The following is a 25,472-nucleotide window of genomic DNA, read 5'->3' on the forward strand; positions in this document are numbered from 1 at the left end:
TTGCTATTTGGACATGATGAAAATATAACTTCCCAAGAAGTACTTATAACCTACTTAAAATGAATTATCTTTTTGAAAACTGCTTGTTGCGTACATTGTTAATGATTAACAAGGTGGACCTTGTTTATCGTTAGGTGGACATCTCAGAGGTATGCTGATGGGAAAAACCCCAATTCACAGTACTTCCTTGATACCTTCATATATTACAGGATACATTATACTGAAGTTAGCAAAGGGAAAGTGAAGTGAGTGAGTGTGATCCTCTTTTGTCTTGCGTTACTTGATGATACTGCAGATGAAATGGAAATAGTTGCGATACACTTTATCCTCCTGGGAGTCATCTCAGGTGAGCTCTTACGACTTGATACAGCAGATAAAACAAGTATTTATTGACTTCTTTCTGTAAATGTAACCATCAATTATTGACGCTTAAAAGTGTCGTAGTACACCCCCTCCTGTTTTGCTTTGATAAAATGTTACTGCAATTTTCTTTCACATAACATGGTATGCGTTTCTCACTGGTAATAATATCAATGCATAGACACATTAGTTCAGACCACAGGTTCTGTGGATGGACAACAGAATGCAATACATTTATTGTAACACTGGATTCTCCTCTCAGATTTTTCTGTATCATGGAACTTCTTTTCCTAACTCCGACAAGAGGAGTGCAGTATTTCCTTTGCATAGCAAATGTTGTAACCAAACAAAAGAACAAGCATCAGAATATACACTGACTAGAAGCAAAGCTTATACTGTATACATACATACATTATAATAAAAGACACCAGCCTTCAAAGGTTACCATTCAGGTAAAAAAATCTACTTACTGTTAAATAATATATTCATAAACCAGAGTTAATCATTTAACACAACAGGGGCTATTTTGTGATCAAAATATCAGTGGGAAGAAACTATTTTTCCTTATAAAACGGGTTGAAGAGTACACTGCAACATGTCAGCTACATCATCTGGTTAGCAATGCGCACCATGTGAATAGGGTAAAAATTTGAATTAATAGATATCGCCATGAAACTTCCCCAGTTGATTAGTTACATTAAGAACAATGTTTTTATATTACAAGTTTTCTAAAATTGTATGTTTAAACATGCAAAATAGGTATTATCTACTTAAAAATGTGCTGCATTTTGCATACATTTCCAGAACAGAAATCTGAACATTGGATGAAGCCAGGTTCAAAATTCTTGTTTCATTTCGTTGACATATTAGAGTCAAAGGTTTTTACAAGAGGAATTTTGGATGTGTTTTGAGATGTTTTTAGACTTAGATTTTGTTTTGAATTGTGATTGTGATTTAAGCACATCATCACAGTAGCCCATTTTGCAATGTCCTCATTATAATCCTTCTCAGACCTGTAACTGTCTCCTCCAGGTTTAACCAAAGGAGCTGGTGTGTTGCCAGACGGTCCTCTGAATGCAGCTGTGGGACAGACGGTGACGTTCATCACAACCCTGACTCCACCAGAAAAACCTTTTTTAGTAGTGGGCTGGAAATTTGGTGACAGAGATATAATCACTTTTAATTATGTAAACATAACTGCACCAGAGTATGAAGGCAGGATCACGCTCTTCATGTCTACAGCATCTCTGGAGCTCAGGAATCTGACTCTTAATGACAGTGGAGAATACAGAGTTAACATTTTCCCACAGGGAGAACCATTCAAGGATGGATCCACCAGACTGGAAGTTTATGGTGAGTAAATGTTTCACATGTTGCCTTTCATTCAATGCTGAATGGAGAATATTAATCAAAACAACTGATTAATAAATAAATATTGCTGGTTTGCAAATTATTTGAACTGCAACAATTCTTAATGACAGAGAAAAGTCAGCATGACAGCTGGAAAAGCATTGACAAGACAGGAACTACCAGACTAGAGATAGTCGTTGTCGTGTTGTATCTCAGGTGAAACATAATTCACAGTTATGATAATTCCTATGATGGCAGGAAAAACAATAAACTACTTATATTTTAAAGAAGCACGTATCTACTAAACGCTCCAAGATTACTTACTGGAAGACACCATGAGAACAATCATGAAGCTAGTCACTGTGACCAAATAAATCCACATTATTTGAAACGACTGATTAAAATTTTGAAATAACCTAGCATGACCAGATACAGTGTTGTAGGCTATGATACAAGGCCTACCAAGATATAAAAAATAATAAGTAACTTAACACCAGCTAAATAGAAGTCAAATCAAGTCAATTTTATTTATATAGCCCTATGTCAGAAATTTTCCTGAAGGGGCTTTACAATCTGTACAGCATAGGACACCCTATGTCCTTAGACCCTCAATTTGGACAAGGAAAAACTCCCCCCAAAAAACTTTGAACGGGGAGGATAGATAGATGTGTTTAACTGCCCACTGTAGTTGAAAGTTTAAAGCCCTTTTCATCTCTGACTACACCCAGCATCACTGATGGGCCAAGTCAGAAGTGTGTTTTGTTGACCTGTAACCACACCCAACAATGATGTCACAGAGTCTTGGAGTACACCTGTACATCACTGCAACAAGGTCAGCAAAAATGAGATTTTCAGGGGGTGTTAAAGGATAGGTTCAAAATTTTTCAAGTCTGTCTTAAAACAATAGTCAGGTGCTCATATGTACATTGAAATAGGTTTTGTTTTCTGCCATTCAGAGATCCTTTCCTAATGTGCTTTCAATGTAAGTGATGTGTGTGAGTGAAAAGGGAATTTTGTACTTTAAAAGCTTTAACTTTGGATGATGCCCATTTGATTTTTCTAAAACAGACTGCTAAAGCCTCATTAGCTTCTGCTGAACTTTAGAATCCATTTTTGCACAGTACAAGGACAGTGAATTTTATCCCCCATCACTTTCATTGGAAGTATTTTGGGAAGGGATCATTTAACAGCCAGCAGGAACAGGATGAATGATTAACCACACCAAACATGTATATATGGGCATTTGACTATTGTTTTGTTGAATATTGGGTATGCGATTCTGGAGAAATCCGATACCATGACAAATACCATGATATAGAGCAACAACACACAGCAAGTAATGTAACTAATGTTAGCTTGGTTGTGGGTTAGCTTAACTAGGTTGTGGGTTAGCAAACTGTTGCTAAAGTTGCTGCTGCAAAGCTAACAGTCAGAGAGGATGGGACAGTTTCTCCGAGCCAGCAAACCAGCTCCAGACAGCAATACTCACAACTCTCCTGCAACTATACCTAACATCACAACAACAGCATATCTTGGCAAACTAGAAAGTAAGCTGAATGTCCGTGGGCAAGTCATTTAACGTTACCTGACACACAAATTAAACATGCAAATTGTGTTAGGAAGATGAACTAGTCCTGCTTTGTCTATGATTGCCTTGTATTGTAGTGTACAAGAAATTGTGAACAATAACAAAAACAACTGTATCATAATCAAATAAAAACTGGAACTTGCATATACCGTACATAATGAGCAATACACATCCTGTAGCAGTGAGGCAAATATATTATATATTAATATTCCTTAAAACAAAATGTATATTGCGAGGAAATAATGTTCTCAGATCCTCATATTTTATTCATTAATTTTCTTAATGAGGGGGACACACGTTTTACCCTATACTAACAAGCATTAAAGTATACAGTATAACACACTGTATCATCTCCTAGAAAAATTTCCCACACACTGACAAATAAGTAGAAAAAGAGGCTCTTCAGATACAAAAAATAATCAATATATTCCATGTGCAAAAGGTGACACAATGTTAAAAAAACTGTAAAAGTGAACGTTTTGGTCAAAGGACCACCATCAGCACAACTTACAGAGCATGTAACACTAGACACATAAATCAGACAAACAATGACTAATCAGGAGAATGGTCAGAAGGTGGTTTGCATGCAACTCATCAGCTAACTGGATGTGATAATTTTCTTAAGATGTGTGGCGTAGCCACAGCCACATCAAGGCCTCCCTGCTGCTGCCTTATTTATGTTTTATTACTCTGGGATTTTACAGGGTCAAAGGGGATCAAGCTAGTCTTAAGGCAATCAGTTCTAAAGTGAGTTGAATCTCACAGCACCAAATCCAAGTCAAATCTTTCTACTGTACATTATCATTATCGTACTATACTGGCTAAATTCTTCATTACTTCTTCTTAGCCTCAAGAGCTAGTACAAACCTAAAATGTACAGCCATTAATTCTCGTCATAGTGTAATTAGTACTATATGGGATTCATCCCAAGATTCTACTTTACTGCTGTCTAATGAACAATATTCCCTTTGTTATGTGGTAGTAAATATTAAATCATTGTGTTTTTCATCCACAGTGCCAGTCTCTAATGTAAGGGTAACTGCCAGCAGCACAGACTTGGTGGAGTTCAACAGCAACTCTGTGCGTCTGTCCTGCTCCTCCTCTGGATCCTCGCTCTCTTTCCTCTGGCTGAACAGCAGCTCTGAGGTTACAGCCAGTAACAGCGACAGAGTTCAGCTCACTGATGGAGGGGCCACTCTCACTATCGTCAATGTGACCCGCTATGACCAGGGACCATTCAGGTGTCATGTGTTCAATCCTGTAAGCAATGGCACCAGTGATCCAGTAGACCTCTCCATCAGCTGTGAGTTACTAACCAACATGCCCAGTACTTTATCTGACAACATCAGCATGGAAACATAAGAGATAGTTTAAATTATTGTCACAGCTCAGTAATGAGTGGCCTTGCCTTGTTTTTTTGTTTGTTTGTTTGTTTTGTTCCCCCATGGATTGGACAAAATATTAGAAACACATTTTTCAACCTAATGGAATCCAGTACAACATCACTGCAAACTACAGCACCGTGTCAACTAAATCATTATACAGTCAGTTTCATTTAGAAAGTGTTTATTGCAGGGCTGTTTAATTACATTATATAATAATATATAATACTGTATAATAATACAGTTGTTCATACTAATCAGTTATAATGCCTCAAAACGAATTAAGCTGCATGTCATTTGCCTTTTTAGTTTTTTTTATTACATTTTGGTGATCATTTGAGTTTTTTGTTGTTGTTTTTTCTCTTACATTCAGATGGGCCAGAAAATATTAATCTGACACTATCTCCAACACAAGAATATTACTGCGAAGAGTCAAACATCCTCCTGTCCTGCTCAGCTGTCTCCAGACCTGCTGCCCAATTTATGTGGTTTCTGAATGGAGACCTGCAGTCTGATACTGGACCAGAGCTCAGACTGATGAACATTCAGATGAGTCAGAGTGGTAACTACAGCTGTCAGGCCTTTAACAACAAAACTCTGAGATATCAAACATCTCAGCCTTCAGTTGTATCTGTGCTGGGTAAGTTTGAATAAAAGATTTTGTACAAAGAAATATGGATTAAAAATATGGGATTTAGGCATGTACCTGTGATAGTATAAGATAAAACTTTCTTAAATATAAAAAGGTTGTAATAAACATTTGTGGCACAGAAAGAGACAGTACATACATACGTTTGCAGTCAAGATACTTCTGCAATTTTTGCTTGTACAAGGACAACTGAGAGGTTGTTTGTTTGACGTCATACCAAATGACTTCTGGAGTGGCCAGTAGCACAGCAAAGGTTGTGGCAAGAAAATATAACTGATACACAACTTGAGGACAATCATAGTTAAAAACAATGACTATGTGAAAGCATATTATTTCCTATAACTGCCATATCTTTACAGTAATCTAGTCTTGTCACAGACTCCATTGCCTTTCACATCTCAGATTTTTTTTTGAATGATTGATAATGAAATTTCCATTCAGTATGATAAGCAATTACTTGCTTAACTCTTGTGTTTATATGGTGAATGTGGTTGTGTGGATGTGGTTTGTTGATTTTATTAATTCAGCCACTCTGAGTTCTGACTCTAAAAAGCAAAGCGCATGTGTTCCCGTTTTATTGCTGTAGGCTTTTAACGGGTCAAAACTGACTCAAGTTTAAGGCAATCAAGTGTCAAGTAGTCAAGTCTCACAGCAGACAAGTCCATGTCAAGTCTCAAGTCCACATTCTCGTGACTACATGTATACGTCCAAATCCAATACAAACCTTGAACATCTACCCATTGTTACTCATCATAGTATCATTAAATTGGGACTCATTCCCGCTCTCTATATTGTTCCCCTCTACAGAACAATGTTCCCTTTCCTAGGCAAGAAAGGTGGCAAGTATAAAACCACTGTGTTTTTCACCCACAGCGCGTGTTTCCAATGTGGTGGTAACTTCAAACACCACAGACTTGGTGGAGTTCAACAGCAACTCTGTGCGTCTGTCCTGCTCCTCCTCTGGATCCTCTCTCTCTTTCCTCTGGCTGAACAGCAGCTCTGAGGTTACAGCCAGTAACAGCGACAGAGTTCAGCTCACTGATGGAGGGGCCACTCTCACTATCTTCAATGTGACCCGCTATGACCAGGGACCATTCAGGTGTCATGTGTTCAATCCTGTAAGCAATGGCACCAGTGATCCAGTAGACCTCTCCATCAGCTGTGAGTTACTAACCAACATGTGCATAATATTTATCTTGCACTATATTCATACAGCTTGCACTTTACTGCAGACATGCAGCTTCAAAGCTGCATCTTTGAGCTTCAGTTGATGGTGTAATGAGGCTTCACACTGAGCTAAGCTGCATGTAAAGTAGCATTTTCTTCAAGCTGCTAACATTACTTTTTGATGTTTGTTTGTTTTTTTTGGTGTTTTTTACTCCCCATATGCTGCACACTGTAGATGGCCCAGAAAATATTGATTTGACAATATCTCCGACACAAGAATACTTTGAGGAAGGGTCAAACATCCAACTGTCCTGCTCAGCTGTCTCCAGACCTTCTGCCCTGTTTTACTGGTTTCTGAATGGAGACCTGCAGTCTGATACTGGACCAGAGCTCAGACTGATGAACATTCAGATGAGTCAGAGTGGTAACTACAGCTGTCAGGCCTTTAACAACAAAACTCTGAGATATCAAACATCTCAGCCATCAGGTGTGTCTGTAGTGGGTAAGTTTGTATAAAATATTTTTATTAAGAAATATGGATTAAAAATATGGGATTTAGGCATGTACCTGTGATAGTATAAGATAAAACTTTCTTAAATATAAAAAGGTTGTAATAAACATTTGTGGCACAGAAAGAGACAGTACATACATACGTTTGCAGTCAAGATACTTCTGCAATTTTTGCTTGTACAAGGACAACTGAGAGGTTGTTTGTTTGACGTCATACCAAATGACTTCTGGAGTGGCCAGTAGCACAGCAAAGGTTGTGGCAAGAAAATATAACTGATACACAACTTGAGGACAATCATAGTTAAAAACAATGACTATGTGAAAGCATATTATTTCCTATAACTGCCATATCTTTACAGTAATCTAGTCTTGTCACAGACTCCATTGCCTTTCACTTCTCAGATTTTTTTTGGAATGATTGATAATGAAATTTCCATTCAGTATGATAAGCAATTACTTGCTTAACTTTTGTGTTTATATGGTGAATGTGGTTGTGTGGATGTGGTTTGTTGATTATATTAATTCAGCCACTCTGAGTTCTGACTCTAAAAAGCAAAGCGCATGTGTTCCCGTTTTATTGCTGTAGGATTTTAACGGGTCAAAACTGACTCAAGTTTAAGGCAATCAAGTGTCAAGTAGTCAAGTCTCACAGCAGACAAGTCCATGTCAAGTCTCAAGTCCACATTCTCGTGACTACATGTATACGTCCAAATCCAATACAAACCTTGAAGATCTACCCATTGTTACTCATCATAGTATCATTAAATTGGGACTCATTCCCGCTCTCTATATTGTTCCCCTCTACAGAACAATGTTCCCTTTCCTAGGCAAGAAAGGTGGCAAGTATAAAACCACTGTGTTTTTCACCCACAGCGCGTGTTTCCAATGTGGTGATAACTTCAAACACCACAGACTTGGTGGAGTTCAACAGCAGCTCTGTCCGTCTGTCCTGCTCCTCCTCTGGATCCTCTCTCTCTTTCCTCTGGCTGAACAGCAGCTCTGAGGTTACAGCCAGTAACAGTGACAGAGTTCAGCTCACTGATGGAGGGGCCACTCTCACTATAGTCAATGTGACCCGCTATGACCAGGGACCATTCAGGTGTCATGTGTTCAATCCTGTAAGCAATGGCACCAGTGATCCAGTAGACCTCTCTATCAGCTGTGAGTTACTAACCAACATGTGCATAATATTTATCTTGCACTATATTCATACAGCTTGCACTTTACTGCAGACATGCAGCTTCAAAGCTGCATCTTTGAGCTTCAGTTGATGGTGTAATGAGGCTTCACACTGAGCTAAGCTGCATGTAAAGTAGCATTTTCTTCAAGCTGCTAACATTACTTTTTGATGTTTGTTTTTTTTGGTGTTTTTTACTCCCCATATGCTGCACACTGTAGATGGCCCAGAAAATATTGATTTGACAATATCTCCGACACAAGAATACTTTGAGGAAGGGTCAAACATCCAACTGTCCTGCTCAGCTGTCTCCAGACCTTCTGCCCTGTTTTACTGGTTTCTGAATGGAGACCTGCAGTCTGATACTGGACCAGAGCTCAGACTGATGAACATTCAGATGAGTCAGAGTGGTAACTACAGCTGTCAGGCCTTTAACAACAAAACTCTGAGATATCAAACATCTCAGCCTTCAGTTGTATCTGTGAAGGGTAAGTTGAAATTAGCAGGTTCTGCATTTAGTGATATGGGTAAATCAAATGGCATTTAAATATTTGTTCAGGATTGGAAGTTAGATTTTACTTATATCAGGTACTTAAATCTTCTCTTGATATTCAATTTGAAAAAATAAGACATGAAAATAATTGTAGAATTTTTATTTGGAGTTTTGCCTTGACTACTAAACAAACAATGCAATTTAATTTAATATTTGCATACTGAAATATTTTTATTTTCCCTTTTGCTCCGTAAATATCTAAATACACATCATAAGAATATTAATGCTAACGCTAACTCCAACTACAATAATTTCAAGTTTATTCTGATGACTTATTTTTGGCCGAACCAATATAACTATCCTCAACCTAATAAAGGACACATTACATCTTCCAACTGTCTGATATATCATATTATCACAAAATCCCTCATCTTTCACCCAACAGACAGAATTTCAAGTGCTTCTGTCAAATCGTCAACAAATCTGCTGATTGAGGGGAACTCAGTCAACTTAACCTGTGACACTGCTGGTTTTGTCTTTACCAGAAAGTGGATGAAGGGCGGCTTAGCTCTGATTCTGGCTGACAACATTATACTTTACAATATGAACAGAGTGCTGTCTGTCAACAGTCTGAATTAAACAGACAGTGGAGAATATTCCTGTAAAATCTGCAACCCTGTCAGCTCTGAGGAAGCTAGATACATCATGGTTGTTAACTGCAGGTAACACACTGTACAAGGAGCTTTTATTTACATAACGTATCTTCTCATGAACTAAAATATCATTATCAGTCTAAGTTCAGATTTGGACCTGAGTTAGAATATAAAGTCATGGGAGGTGTGTCCACAATTCCCATAAGTACAAAAGCTACCCTTCCAGTACCCTTATGAGTAAAATAAAAGAATAACAAAACGATAAAATACTATTTTAAGTCTATTTTAAGCCATAAGAACTGTCTTATTTTACATAATTCTGCCGTGTTCATGAAAGACATCGCTGAACCTTCTGACGGTGGCAACTACACCTGTAAAACGATGAATAGTATTACTGGGAGAACATCACTGGTGGTGGTTGTTTTTTTGGTGACAGTAGATGGAGGAAGTAAAAATGTGCGTATTCATATTTAAACTGCTATTCATTGCAGATTACAGTATATTGATACTACTGGATATCACAACTCATAATACTAATAATCAATAAAAGTGACTAGCTTTTCAAATATATCTTCTGTACCAGCAAGATGTGTTAGTTTTGTTTTGAAATGCTGAGAAGAATTTTGTGCTTGACTTGTCTACTTTTGTAACATTTTCTGTATGTTACCATTGTTGGTGTGACACTGTATACATTTTAATGTGTTAATATTTTGCATTTGCCATGACATATTGTAAATACTACTTATCAGCTGTGTTTGTGTGTTTCCAAAATGGCTAATGCTACAAGGTTCCTTCTGTTTAATTTCAGGGAAATCACCTGGAGGTCTTTCAGCTGGTGCCATTGCTGGAATAACACTAATCACATGTTTCATAGTTGCTGTTGGGGCCGCTGGAGGGTACAGTATTTATAGAAAGAAGTGAGTGAAAAATAGTCTTCATAATATTACTGGTCAGACATTTCTTTTTATTTTCTTCAGGAACTGTATCCAATGTTGATTTTAGAGAGTGCAGTGGTAACTTTAGCTTGGACTCAATTCACTTTAACCATTATACATTATATATAACATTATGTGGTAGACATACTTCGCTTAGTTACTTAGTTTTATACGGTTTTATACACACAGACTGCTTTTGACAGCTCAATGAAACTCAATTGACTTTTTAAGATGACTTATATTATATTATATTATCCATCCATCCATCCATTTTCTACCGCTTGGTCCCCGTTAGGGGGTCGCGGGTGACTGGAGCCTATCCCAGTGACTTCGGGCCTTAGGCAGGGCACACCCTGGACAGTGGCCAACTCGTCGCAGGGCGAACACAGACACAGACAAGGACAGACAACCATTCACTCACACATTCATTCAATACGGGCAATTTAGAGTTATCAATTAACCTACACATGCATGTCTTTGGACGGTGGGAGGAAGCCGGAGAACCCGGAGAGAACCCACGGTAACACGGGGAGGACATGCAGACTCCACCCAGAGAGATTGTGTTATATTATATTATATTATATTATATTATATTATATTATATTATATTATATTATATTATATTATATTATATTATATTAATATAAGTGATTCTGTTGATCAGATTAACATAATTTGTATAACTGGTTTTGGTATTTTTTTCTTTAAATTTCTTTGAACAATTCAACAAACAAATACCTGTTATTAATACATTAAGTTACATCAGTAAATAACTGTTATAAAATTTAACAATTTTTTTATTACATATTACATAACATACTTGGTTACTGTTAGAGCTTTGACTAGCATCTAGCTGGCCACATTTTAACAATGCTTTATTTTAAATATTTAGAATCAACAACAAACCTCAGCCAGATGATACATACGATACGTAAGTATCAAACTTTACACTACACTATCATTTAAATGAATACTTTAATAGCAATAAATAAAAAATAGAGAATCACAATCATACATATTGGGCTATCATACGTACTGTAACAAAGCTACTTTTCACCTAGAAAAAGAGGAAAATGTGTATGAGAACACTTCAGCACTATAAAACAACGTATAAACTCAACTATCTTTCTCAGGTAAGGTAAGTTTTGAAATCATTATTCTGATTTAGTGAAAAGGGATACACGTATTTTGAAGGGAGAAGTGCCAAGAGTTTTTTATACTGTATAAATAATTCATCTTGGTTTAAATCTTTTAAGACAGCTATAGGCCAACAGTTACTGACCACCAGTATAGCATGATCAAAACAGCAACTCTGTACTTTAATCAGTTGTTTATTTTTTTGTCCTGCAGATGATCAGAAAATAAAAACACTTGTAAAGTCCTCACCTGCACCAAGAAAAGTTTTTTTCAGAATTGATACTATTTCTCTTCTATCTTTGGATTATATTTTCTTTTAGATAAGTAATTTACTGTGCAGTAAAACTTAACAGTAACAGGATTATCAATGTATCTGAAAATGTTATTGTCAGACGCCAAGCAATGTAAATGTGCTTAAAGCTGCATTAATTGACTTTTTCGTCACTTTGCGGTAGAAGAGTTCCACAACAAGATGACAGATGTAGCAGCCCTGACATATTATCACATTATTCATTTTTATGGCTAATGTGTTAGCAAACATTTGCCATTTATACAACCAGTGCAGATCAAGTATGTTTTATGTGTTTTGTGTACTTTGTGCATTTTACCGTGTATACCTAATGTTTGCTTTTATTCTCCTGTTCTTTATTGTGTCCAACCTCAACATTGTAAATCAATGGAAGAATATTGGGGTGGGATAAGACATTATGCTAATTATCATACATCAGATACATCAATAGCTTTCGAACATTGCGCCACAAAATATTGATGTTTTCTCTGTCATGTGGTTCTAACAGCAACTGAATATGTAAGTCTTTTAAATATAATGGCAAACACTGGCAACTGGTATTTTAATAAATCTGTATATATATATTCTTATTGTCTACTTGAATTGATGTATTTGACTTTTCACAATAAATACAAACAATAAAGAAATGTTAATGATTAAATTAAGTTGTGCCTCCGGAGTTTACTCTTGATTATTGACTTAGCTTCATGGACAAGTGAAAGCTAATCATCAGACTTTAACAGTCCTCCTTATAAATGTGGTCCTATGGCAGATGTGACTCCTTTCCAAGTTAATACTTGCAGTTAAACCTGCAGTCTGATACTGGACCAGAGCTCAGAACATTCACATGAGCCACAGTGGTAACTACAGCTGTTAGGCCTTTAACAACAGAACTATGAGATATCAAACATCTCAGCTTGCAGCGGTCTCTGTACTCAAATGTAAGTTAGAGAGAATGACTTATTGTCGCTAAGGGCTAAAATAAGTTGTACCTAGCACTTAGGCTTTTAGTGTCTGCAGTGTCTCTTTTAAGGTTAGAGATTGTAGAGGATTTTGATAAGACTTTTTTCAAGTAGCCTGAGAATTTGAAAAGAAATAAAACTTTTTTTTTGCTCTACTAGTTTTTATGGGTCAGAGATAATTCCTTATGAACAGTTTAGTTGTTGTGTTTGACACAGAATTGGTACAGAACTTAATATTCTTTGCTAAACATAATGCATTGTCTTGTGACAGAAACAGGTAATAGAAGTCAGAGCACTTGATTTGTGCAATCATTTTTTATTTCAGTTAATGACTCCTAACATTTTTTGTTTTTTCTACCCATGGCACAAGTCTCCAATGTAGTAATAACTCCCAACACCACACATTTGTCAGAGCTCAGCAGCTCTGTCCATCTGTCCTGCTCCTCCTCTGGATCCTCTCTCTCTTTCCTCTGGCTGAACAGCAGCTCTGAGGTTACAGCCAGTAACAGCGACAGAGTTCAGCTCACTGACGGAGGCTCCAATCTACCCGCTATGATCAGGGACCATTCAGGTGTCAGGCATTCAATAATTTCAATAATTACACCAGCAATCCAGTGAAACTCTCCATCAACATGCAAATGCTAGATAGACCTTTAAATTTGCAGCTTGATTCATAATTATTACAACCATTATGTCAGGAGTGGTTTTGTCTAAATTAGTTTTTATTGCGCTCCTTGCTGTTTGATTGTTGCTGTGTTTGGCTGGTACCGAGTAAATGATAGTTGTATTTAGTTTAATGAAGCAGTTCGGCATTTGAACAACATACTTAACAGTAATGACCCCTTCACATTGAGCCAAGCTGCATGCAGTGTGCAGTTTTTCAAGTTACTATTCTTTTATTGGTGACCATACTGTTTTATGTCTTTTTCCCCAGTTGGCCCAGAAAATATTCACTTGACATCTCTATCACAACAATACTATGTGCTGCCCAGAGCTTGCACTGGGTATGTTTAGAATATGTTTAGTAAGTTAAATGGTTACAAAACACTGGCTTTAAGTTTAACATTTGTATACTTGCTGTTTAGGGTCCATATAAATCCCAGTTATGTTAGTAGGATTGGCAGACCCAAACCACATCTATGGATCTAATGCTCATAACCAATGTCCACCCTAAACCCTTAAGCCCTAAAACCACACACACTCAAACTAACATCATCTATATGATCAGCATAAGTAGCAGTGTGCAAAAGGCTCCAAATGCCATAAATTATAAAATAGGTTAACATGATCAAGGTACCTCTGTGACTAGCAAAGTGTGAGGCTTATATTTTACATATAAAATTAAGTGTTTGCTCCTCCTTTCTAGATGTAACAATAGTACTTATTATCAATCATAGAGTATCTTCATAGACCAAAGATCTAGAAGCTTATGATTTCTGTTGGAAAAATGTCTACAGTGGCTACAATTGTGTTATCTTGAATTGTACTGTACATATGCATGAGATGTACGTAAAATGATGCCACATACACAGGAAATAATTTATAATACAGCTGTATTAACTAACATAACACCAGTTAATGCATGCATTCATGAAAAAATACTGAATTGAAACATGAATACATTTCTTCAAGATAATTATGTAATTAATGGATGGTTAATTGGTTTAATAAAACGCTGTTCATGACCTCGGTTTTCATAGTGAGTGAGAAAACCTGATGCACAATGTAATACAATGCAATATAATAGCACTGCTATATATACCTAAAGATTGTGTGAAATAAAAGTTAATTTTATTTAGATTGCAAATTTTATGATTTGGGTGTTGACCAATAGTAGAAATCTGAGGCTTTACTTTATGAGGGTTTTGCATTGAACTACATTATATTGAAAGGTGTTTCTAAAAATGTGTAATTTATAGAGGATTAAAATATATATTATTATATATGATAATATATAATAATAATATGAAACACCTTTCAGTATAAACTACAGCCGCAGATATTCGTGTAGAATTCAAATAAAACCTCTTTGATACAATGAAAACACCCATTAAACATCACGTTACACAAAGTGACTTTCTATTTTTCTGGTCACTCAGCTTATGACTTTCATGAGACTCACATTAATGTTTTAACTGATGGTTAACCAAAACTTGACTAAGATATAAAAATTGTATGAATTAATTTCTTCATGATCTGTCCGCCACAGCTGTATTTATATTTTTCAGAGTCAACAGCAATTATCCAGCACATCGAAAAGGTTAGTATTCATCTGATCCAAGTTCTTGTCTCATCTTGTAAGACAATAACAATGGAAAGTTTCTCAATCATAAAAGTGACCTAATGAATCATGAGATTTAACAAACCTCTGTTTAGACCCCTTAGAAAAATTAAACGTGAAGGAGAACCATTCAGATTTGTATAAGATCTCAGTAACAGCACAGAACAACTTGTCTTCCATTCAAGGTGAGTTGAATGTGACTGAATGAAATGGGAGACTTTATTTTGAAAGAGGTAACATCCACATGCGTTTTCTTTGAGTTCTTGTTTTCGCGCCGTAAATTATAAAATTGTTTGCTATTCAAGGCCTTTTGAGAAGTGGAAGACTGTGGTGCTGTAACGCAGTAACTGAGTAGACCAGGCGATTTATTTTCTTCTGGCGGTTCTAATTTATTTTTATTTTTCAGCTTAAACAGGGTAGAAGACAGAGGAAAAGGACAGGTCACCAGTTCACCAATTGATAAACACATACAAACACTCTTACTCATATACAGTATGTTGCCAAATTTGTCACCAACTCATCTGGCATGTAAACAACTCTTTTACTAGATCAGAGACACTGAAATTATAAAGATTAACTCAACATATTGTATTGTTTCTATAGTATTGGTTAAAAAAGCATCAAGAGTGCAAAAATGGGCAAAGTGATGCCACATTTTTAGACACTGCTCAAGCCAAGATTCTGTTTTGGTGCACTGTGAACTGCATGTGTACTGTATGTCATTATCTAATAAGTAAGTAAGTAAAACTTTATTTATGTTGCACGTTTCAAAACCCAGGTCACAAAGTGCTTCACATTTGATCTAAACCAAACCACAAGCAAAATTTTTAAAGAATATGAACAAATTGTGACAAGGAATCATCAATAAAATACAGCTGAGAGCCAGGTAATTGCTTAGTTTAAAGTGCTTATAGAAGGATTAAATGCCAGAATAAATAAATATATAGAGCAGAGGGCCAGTGCTCATTACATAAAAACTAAATTTAAGATGATAAACAGCAAGATTAGCTTTCTAATTCTATCACTTTGGATATTTCAAAAGACTCCAGACTTACACTAAAGTCTGTTCAGGGCAACACAAACACTTCTCACTGTTCAGAGTAGCGACAATTGACACTGTGTTACTTTAATGTTTTCTGATTTGGCTCATGTCAGTCAGTCATTATTACGTAACTATTGAGGATTTTTTTCTGTTTTCAAAACAGTGGCTTTTCTCAGCTGTAAAATATTAACTCATTTAACAACTAACAGATAAGACTTGGCAGTAGCTGCACTCTGCAGAGGTCACAGGTCAACCTAATTGAAAGATCTTCTTAAACAGCTTTTATCCTTTTATCAAAATCAAACACATAATACAACTTACATCCTCTCTTAAATGGTCATTTTCTTGTTCTAGATTTACAAAGTAAAGCCTTTTCTTTTACTAAAGAGGACTAAAATCTAAACTTTCTTTTGGTTTTAGAAATGTGCTGGGTCCCATTTTATTGAGAAAAACATTTTACACAATTTAAAGTTAGCTTCTTTTTAGCTTCTTATATCATTACATATGCATAAAAGACATTGTCAGGCTGCATTGAGGTGAGTCAGTATATGTGAAAGAATGCGTGTATGTAAGTTGATGAGAGATGAAACGATCAGTTGATTAATCAATCAGTTGATCGACCAAACAATAATATTTTATTTATCGATTTGTTTTTTCAAGTAAAAATAGTGAAAAAATGCTGAATGTTCTCTAGTTACAGCTTCTCAAATGTGATGACAAAACAAGACATCTGAGGACGTCACCTTGGATTCTGAGAAGTTTTGGGTGGCATCTTTTTACAATTTGTGGAAATTTAATAGACTAAACGAAAATAACGAGGATATTAATCGAAAATGCCCTATCTTTATTATAAAAAACAACAACAAACAGACCAATTTCCCCTTTCTCTTTGTTTGTGTGTGGTGTGGAAGGAAAATGAATCTTAGTAAGTATAGTTTCAGCAAAATATGTAGATGTATTGTGTTTTTTTCTAAATCAATTACATATATGCGACTGGTATGACAACTTGTGGTAAGAAAAGTAAATTTTGCTTATTCTTCGCAATACATTTTGGCGATATATTTACTCAGAAACCAGAGCTGTACAGTACAATTAAAGAACTAAATTAAATTAAATTGTAAGGAGTAATTTTTTTCAGTAGAACTAAGCTGCTTTCAGAAACAGAACACTAACACTATTGACATAGTTATTATATTGAAAAAAGGGGTTTGGTTTTGAATGTAAACTGTGTCTTTCTGTTAAACTGTGATCTTCCATTTCATTTACTGTGACATATTTACAGACTTGGAAAATAGCCAAAGAACCCATTCAGAGCTCATAAAAACTTTGAGATGTAGCATGACTCTATCTGTTAAGAATGCATGTTGTATCACATAAAAGTTTGGTTTCTGTATTAAACTATAGTTGTGAAATTATGCTTGATTTAGTTTTGACTGTATGTAAGGACACCGTAATAAAGCATCAGTAAATAATTTGTCTGTTTAAAGAAGAAGAAGAAGACTTTTATTTTTTGACAGAGGTCAGTTACAGAACAGCACCTCTGTGTGTGGTCAAAAATTTCTTGGGTGTCACAAGATAAATCTGAGGTGTTGTGAGATAGTTTAACAGAACAGGAATAAAGACAAAAAGACAGATGTTGACATTTTTTGTAAACACAGTACATTTCTGTAAACTTTGCTTTTTTCTAATAAAATACTGAACAGTCTTTTACATCTTCAGTCCAAAAAATTATTATAATCAAACGACAAACCAAAACAGGAAAAATGAACAGCTTACAACTTGGGGTCACAAATAGAAACTTCATTTTATGGGGTTACAAGCCAAAAACATTGAGAACCACTTGAAGGACATGTTCTCCAATAAGTCACTCAGCACCTAATGAACCACATTAACTCCATCACTCCCAGTCTACAGTGTGACAGAGGTTGAGTAACATTATATTTACACTGCAAGTGCCACTAACCAAAGCACATCGTATCTGTCGATGACACATCCCTGATTGACGTTTCACCTCCCATATTGTACATTCACATGTCAGGAATTATAGACACATGTGACACATTGTGAATGCCTCGTTGTTTCAGCTGATTTAATGGTTGCCTCACAGTAATTGGACAGACTGTGATTCATTCTGGATAGAGGTTTATAAAAATAGCAGTAATGAACACAAACATATTTAGAGACACTATATGATATGTCCACCTTTTTTCAATTTAAAATTCAGTCTATCTGCAGACATCGAAGCCAGAAACCTGTTTGTAAGGTTGTCTGAAGGAGTCTAAGTGTCTCCTGGATGTCTTTGATCCTCCTCCTCAAGGAATGCTGTGGCTCACTGCTGCTTGTCAAACACAATCCTATAAGAGACCCAAAACCACTCACTGAAGAGCTCATAAAACTGATGCACAATGCGCCTCCACCACCATCACTCAGACTTCTGCTACACATATTCATATACACACAATATAGCCTAAAACATTTGTATTCATGACTAGCCTATTGTTAAATTGAGTTACTTTACTTTACCGTTAATGGATAAATGTGATCTACCAATTTAAGCATCTTCAACTCACTGAAATTGTTGTCCTGAAGCTGATGTCCTTACCCAGAAAGATTTAAACATCTGTTTATTAATCAATAAACAGATGTTAATTAATCATTAATAAAATGAACAGTTCATCTTAATGTAATACTTGAATTAATCAATGGTATTGTATCTTTTGAGCTCCTGTAGCTCAATATTAATGAATGACCAAGTCACTATTAGTTCAGAACAAGTAAAGTAAACATTTTCGGACCAAGAAGATGGTCAAAATATTGTGTTTTTATGCCTGTTTTATCAATTCTGATTTGCCTAGCTTGAAAATGTCAAAGCATATGTCTGAATGCAGTTTGGATCATTTATAAATATCTAGCTGATCAGCACAACCAGTCTAATGCAACTAGCTTCATACTTGATGCACAAAAACAGTTCAGGTACAGGAGAGGCAGGCCGATCAAATGCTCTGTGATGTTTTCATATACAAAACTGATTAAATTTGAGATGTTAATTATAATCAACTTAATTTGAGTCAGTGTTCATAAATTGATAGTTGATTAAATGTTAAGTAATTACATGACCTTATGCATGCAACAAATCATGCACTGATTGATTTTGCATTAGATTATTATGATTATTTTCTTATTATTAATTGTGTTGGCATTTAGGCATTTCATTTTCTTTATTTTTGTTTTATGAAGGGGGAAATGATCTTAAGATTTATACTTAAGTATAAAAAATGTTTTATTGACAAGGCCTCCGGCAGGATAAGATCTGCAGCAAAATCATTAAATTAAAAATATTATTTCAGTGGTTGTCTAGCTTATTGTTAAAAGATTATGTTTGATTATACTTTATTGTGTTGAAATTACAGTATTAAGGGCAAACCTATTCAAAGCTATATGATTACCAAGATCATGTCAAGGTATAGCTTATAGACATGAGCTCTGTTGAGCTGTTAGATGGCTGTTGATTCTTCTATTTTATTTATAAGTTTTTCAGCCACAGAATTAAAGCAAAATTAGGACAGAGAATTTTTGTTTTTAAATACTGCTGAGCGCTATTAGTCTGATCAAAAGACATTTCTACAAAAACAAATTCAGAATCCATCAACCTGTGTCCAGGTAACTCCTGATTGAACATATACCCACAGGAATTTTGGTGTATGTACACAGTGGCATCGTAAACAGTGTTTGTGCTTTTCATTACTGAGTGGGGGGCTGGAGTTTGTCCTGTGCTGTGACGATAAAAGAGCAGGAGCACCCATGACTCTCCATGTTTTTCATTTCGGAGAGGACTGTGAGACAACGTTACATTAGTCATTATTCAGCTTGGACAACAAGATGCTCAGGACTGCTGATTGTTTGTTGCTTGTTTTATCAGGTAGATTAAATTCAAATATTTGATGAATTACATTATGAATTTAGTTTAACCAAGATTGATCATTTTTGCACATTAAGGCCACACTTGACTCACAGCACTTTCAGAAGTACCGCAACTGTGTTGCTTTCAATTTTCTATTTCGGGTGATTAGGTTTGTGTGTAGGTGAGGGTATCTTACCCCCGGGACCCCTGAGTGGAGCTGTGGCAGGCACAGTGACGTTCACCACCACCCTCAGACCTCCTGAGAGTCCATTCCTCTTCGTCAGCTGGAGCTTCAAAGGGGAGAACATCATCACCTCCACCAACATCAACGTCACTGCACCAGGACATGCCAACAGGATCTCACTAGACCGAGCCACAGGGGCCCTGGAGCTCAGGAACCTGGTGCTGGAGGACAGCGGGGAGTACACTGTCACCATCATAGACCAAGGGCTGCAGAAACAGGGGAAGACCACACTGAATGTGTATGGTGGGTGTAATGTTCTAGTGATGTTTAAAATATCTGATAAGAAATCACCTAAAATGAGTGCTGTCTTCGAAGGACATTGTATTGATATAATTTCATGCAGATTAAATTAAATTATATTAAAATAAATGAAAGGATAAGCACTATTTTAGTATAGAAATCTTAATTTTAATATATATATACTATATATATCTTGATACAGCAGAAAATCTGATTTGTTACCTGTGTTGGACACTGTTTTATAATGCAATCCAATATAGTAATCCTGAATACTATCTTTTCCAAGCTAATCAAATTTTAGACTGTGAGGTGTTGAGTTATTTTTGAGGCCGAAGTTTGTGATTGTGTTGAATTGTTGTTGTCGGTGTGTATAGGCCCATAAACCCATTATTCTATCACTCCTTGTCCTGTAAATGGAAAAGGAACTCAAGTTTCTGCTAGGATTCAAGAATTCATAGGTTTTATCGTCACATACACAAACAATATGTGTAGTAAAAAACTGTGTGGCTAAATAAGAATTAGAGAAAAAGAAATATAAATGATTAAAAAAACATTAGTAAAATAGTAAATCAGTAGTGAATGAAATAGTTTTATGCCATTTTAGAATCATAACTAATATTATATCACAACATATTGACAATAACCAACACAATCCTTGTGGATATGTTCACATCTGTAATAGTACAGTGACACTTTGAAATAGCTTGTCCAGCTGTGACAGCCATCATCACTTGACATCTCAAAGTCACTGTGATAAATAAATAAATAAATAAATAATTCTGCATGAGGTGACATTGAACTGTTTTAGCCAAGTTCAAATCTAATTTGACCCTCACCAAAATACGTTTACAGCGACATTGTTGTGTTTTCTGTTCCTTTGTGTCAGTGCATCAATTTCTTGTATTTAACCATTTTTATTGGATTGACACTCGTTTTGTTCTGCCAGTCCTGATAACTGGAGCCACCATCAGCAGCCCTACAGCCATCTTGATAGAAGATAAAAGCTCCACCAACCTCAGCTGCAAGGCCTCCGGCTCCATCAGCACCAGAGTGTGGATGAAGGATGGCTGGCCTCTCCGTCCGAGTGGTAGAGTCAGCTTTTCCACGGACAACAGGACAGTATTCATACAACCTGTTCACAGCTCCAACCACGGCACCTACCAGTGTCAAGTCAGCAACCCAGTCAGCACCATGACTGTGGCCCATAATCTCACTGTTAACTGTGAGTACTGCTCACTGAAGACCTCCAGTAGCTATTTTTAGCTAAAAAGATTTTGGACAAATTGTATGTATTTGTTGAAATCTTTAGAAATTAGCTCTTAATACTATGCAGTTATCAGTACAGGTCTGAACTCTATAGCCTTAATATAGTATTTTTTTTTCTCTATGCAGTTGGACCACATAACGTATCAATTACTGGACCATCAGCGGCAGCACCTGGTCAGAGAGTGACACTGCAGTGCACAGCGGACTCTGTCCCACCAGCAAACTTCAGCTGGATGTTCAACGGCAATGAGACACATGTTAATAACTCCATGTATATTATAGAGAGGTTGGAAGCAGAAAGCATAGGGAATTACACCTGTACTGCCAGAAATATGGTGACCATGCTGGAAAACTCCACAGTTCTGAATCTGAGAGGTGAGATTTCACGTTTTTAAATGACATAGGAAAGTTATCAATTTATTTGTTAATAGGTGGCATTGAAGGTGTGATAATTGTTGTCTTTTATACTTCATGAAGCATCCTGCACTGCTCCCTGCTGGTCGTTTTTAATGCTTCTGATCAGTGCCCTGACTATGAGAGAATTAATGTAAGAGGAAGTGACAGGTGAGATATGACAGGTGAGATTAATAATTTATGATACAGCTGCATTATTGTTCTAATTTAACTTCCCTTTATCTATGTGTTCTTTCTTACTGTCATATTAATTAACATTGCTTTATATTATTTTCTCAGATTCTTCCTCTGATGCATTTTGCTTATGAACGAGGACCCGGATTAAATCAACCAGAATGTGCTATAGACAAAATGTTATTTTGACTCAAGAGACTTTGATGCTACAGCTCATCACTCCTGAGACAAAGTGGAACCTCTCACATTGGAAAAACAATTATTTTCCTTGTTAATTAAATAGACTTTTGGAAATCTATTTGAAAATAATTATAGAGAAGATATAGGTAATGTAATGTCAGAAGTAAGAGGTCAAATAAACGATTTTTTTTGGAAGGAGCTGATTGCCTTTTTTAACAAGCCAGATCATGAGGAATACCTGGACTTATGTTTTTCTATCCCTGCTCACAGATAAACCAGAACACTGTGTGGATATGCTTGTGGGTTTCTTGCGTCAGAGTTTGTATTCAACATTGTGTGGGTGATAGTATGCAGGCATGATTATTCCATGTAATTTATATTTTTTCTGGTGTATGTGCATCTTGTATTATACAAAACGATCTATAAATAAATACATAATTTTCTCAGACATATACATGATAAACTTGCTGACTGTGTGCATTTACAAGATAAGTCTAGTTTGTTCCAAATATCATTCCTGTTTACAGCTAAATAAATTTTAATATTTAAACTAAAAGTTCTATGGCCTGAATATTTTCTTTTACTGTCTGTTTAACAAAATTATTGTGGTAACTGATCCGGTATGATTTTAACTGAAATGCATCCTACACTTATTCCAGTCTCAGGTCTCACTTCAGAGGTGCTGTGGGATGAAGCGTTTCATGATTGACTACCACTGTTGGAAAAAGATAAAGATATTAAGATATTAATCTAAATCTGACAAAGTAGCCAATAACAGTGAAAAGTATATTATTTCCCTCTGAAATGTAGTGGAGTATAAGTATTAAGTTGTATATTTTAGAAATACTTAAGTAAAGTACCTCAAAATTGCATCCCATCACTGTTGACCACCACACTCGCAGCAGCACAGAAGCCAGTTCACTGAGTGAATTTGACTTTTCAAGGTTTGTCTATTGCAACATCCACCAGTTAAATAGTAATTATGACGACAGAGTCAATCCGATCAGATCTACATTGTTCCTTGAGCTCAAGAACCCAAATATGACTGAAAATAGAACTTATACAGTCAGCATTATAACAGATTTCAGTGTTCTTTAAGAATTACACAGCAGTTACTGCATTTCTAGCTATCAATACTGTACTAACACATTCACTCAATGCACCAGTGTCTCCAATAAGAAAACATTTTGCTTGCTTTGACTTTGGAGGAATGTAACCCAGAATGCAGAGCTGTGCCTGTTGCTGTTGTTATTCCTGTCTTGCCCTGTAGACCAGTAATTTACATGCAGGCAACAAGCTGAGTTCGACCAACTGAAACAGGCAAAGCTTTGCATGCCTGACCTGATTACCCTGTTGAACACCTGGGGCTAAGTCAGCCAGGGACTCTGATTTGAGGAGATAATTATACATCACTTTTTTTGAGATGCAGCTTCCTTCAGGAGGCTTGACACAAGGTCACCGGTGTGAGGCTATAAATTAACACACTGTTCATACTGTTATCATCCAGCATCTTAACTTAAACTGTCGAGCGAGATGAGCGGTACCTGACTGACAGACTGAGGACATGTGGTGGTAAAAATCTGTTCAAAGTGTTGGAACAGTTTTCTGCTTCAGTCTTTAGATTGCGTGTCCTCTAACACAATGGTCAAATTCTGTCTATCCATTGATTAAAAAAATCATCATTCAATATATGTTGAACTTTTACGACACTTACAGATTTACCTGACACCACATCCATTGTCGGACCAGCCTCGGCTGAAGTGGACTCCTTTCCAGCTGCTGTCTTCTGCTGATGCTGTAATGGTCTGAATGTAGGTGTACATGAAGCTGGACACATTAAAGAGAATGCAAACTATAAAGACACAGGGAACTGCACCTACATTTCCTTCAATTATGTGATGAATCCACATGCTGCTGTCACACTCACCATGATAATAAAGAATAATGTTCTGTATTCTTATCTTAGAACGTCCTTAATCACTGTGAAGGTAAAGGTCAATAACCCTGATGCTGAGGATAATATATCAATTTCCACATTATGGCTCAATATAGACAAATAAAGCCAAACAGCATTTAGACCATCATGTGTCAATAAAACTCTGACTAACAAATAAAACTAATGAGGTCAGTTCATAGTAAGAAGCAACTCTGAAAAGCACGGTGGCCCACAGCACTTATGCACTGGCAGTTAAAACCTTGGGATGAGTTATGATTATTTACACATAATTAAAGAGACCATTAGACATTACATAAGCCATTACCAATCAGTCACTAGAATAAATAAAATTTGCATGTTTTATATCAGGTTGGTAGTGGATTATGTGACTACACGGTCAAACAACAGTTGTCAAACAGAATGAAAGAAGATGGTGGGTATTGATAATCATAGCTGATTACATACACGTAAGGAATATTTGATGTGCAAATGAAAATGTCCTGTGTGTGTGTGTGTGTGTGTGTGTGTGTGTGTGTGTGTGTGTGTGTGTGTGTGTGTGTGTGTGTGGTGCCACCGCAGTACAGTAGTTGTTGCTGTCACTTTAGTTGTTGTGTTGGGTGTTTTACATCGCTAGTTTATCACAATTTACCAAGTTTATATCACAAGATAACATAGAATACTAAAATATCAATGTGAAAATATTGATTTATGCTTTTTATTCCTTGCATACAATGAAATCTTTAATCATATCTCTAAATTCAACATATCTTTGTCAAAGAGTTGATTGCAAATTGAAGAACTATGATGAGCAAGTAATTTGGATCTTGCAATTAACAAGTTTTCTCTTTTGATAATAATGCTCTCTGTAGGAGTGTACACCATGTAGGAGTGTGTTTTGTACAGTCTATGGTGTACAGATGGGGGGGCCTTCTTCCTATAGGCAACACACCCAGAGGGGTGTGCCAAAATTGCACCCAGAAAAAATGTGGGTATTTTTTCTTTTTTCTTTGAAAACATGCTAGAGCTGATATTTGTGTTGATTTCATATTAGTGCTTGTTCTTGTTTGCAGTACTTTTACTGCAGAACTGTTAAGAGGTTTTGATTGTAATGTCTGAAAGTATAAAAAATGAATAAATAAAGG

General features: G+C 36.2%; 1 protein-coding gene and 1 long non-coding RNA gene across 2 annotated transcripts; both read left to right on the forward strand.

Annotated features, from left to right (window-relative positions):
- The first annotated feature begins 194 nt into the window (after nucleotides 1-194).
- On the forward strand, nucleotides 195-22,840 carry LOC122881289 (carcinoembryonic antigen-related cell adhesion molecule 5-like). Its single transcript, XM_044207302.1, has 16 exons — nucleotides 195-346; nucleotides 1,393-1,713; nucleotides 4,314-4,601; nucleotides 5,054-5,320; nucleotides 6,203-6,490; nucleotides 6,732-6,998; nucleotides 7,880-8,167; nucleotides 8,405-8,671; nucleotides 10,138-10,246; nucleotides 11,157-11,195; nucleotides 13,135-13,223; nucleotides 20,046-20,363; nucleotides 21,307-21,582; nucleotides 21,753-22,001; nucleotides 22,104-22,204; nucleotides 22,320-22,840. The coding sequence occupies exons 1-15, from the start codon at nucleotides 301-303 to the stop codon at nucleotides 22,175-22,177; spliced, it is 3,186 nt and encodes a 1,061-aa protein (XP_044063237.1). The 5' UTR covers nucleotides 195-300; the 3' UTR covers nucleotides 22,178-22,204; nucleotides 22,320-22,840.
- On the forward strand, nucleotides 11,202-12,351 carry LOC122881988. Its single transcript, XR_006379270.1, has 2 exons — nucleotides 11,202-11,397; nucleotides 11,615-12,351. It is a non-coding gene; the product is annotated as an uncharacterized LOC122881988 (long non-coding RNA).
- Nucleotides 22,841-25,472: the final 2,632 nt, after the last annotated feature.

Source organism: Siniperca chuatsi, linkage group LG9, assembly GCF_020085105.1.
Source record: "Siniperca chuatsi isolate FFG_IHB_CAS linkage group LG9, ASM2008510v1, whole genome shotgun sequence".
Taxonomy (NCBI): Eukaryota; Metazoa; Chordata; class Actinopteri; order Centrarchiformes; family Sinipercidae; genus Siniperca; species Siniperca chuatsi.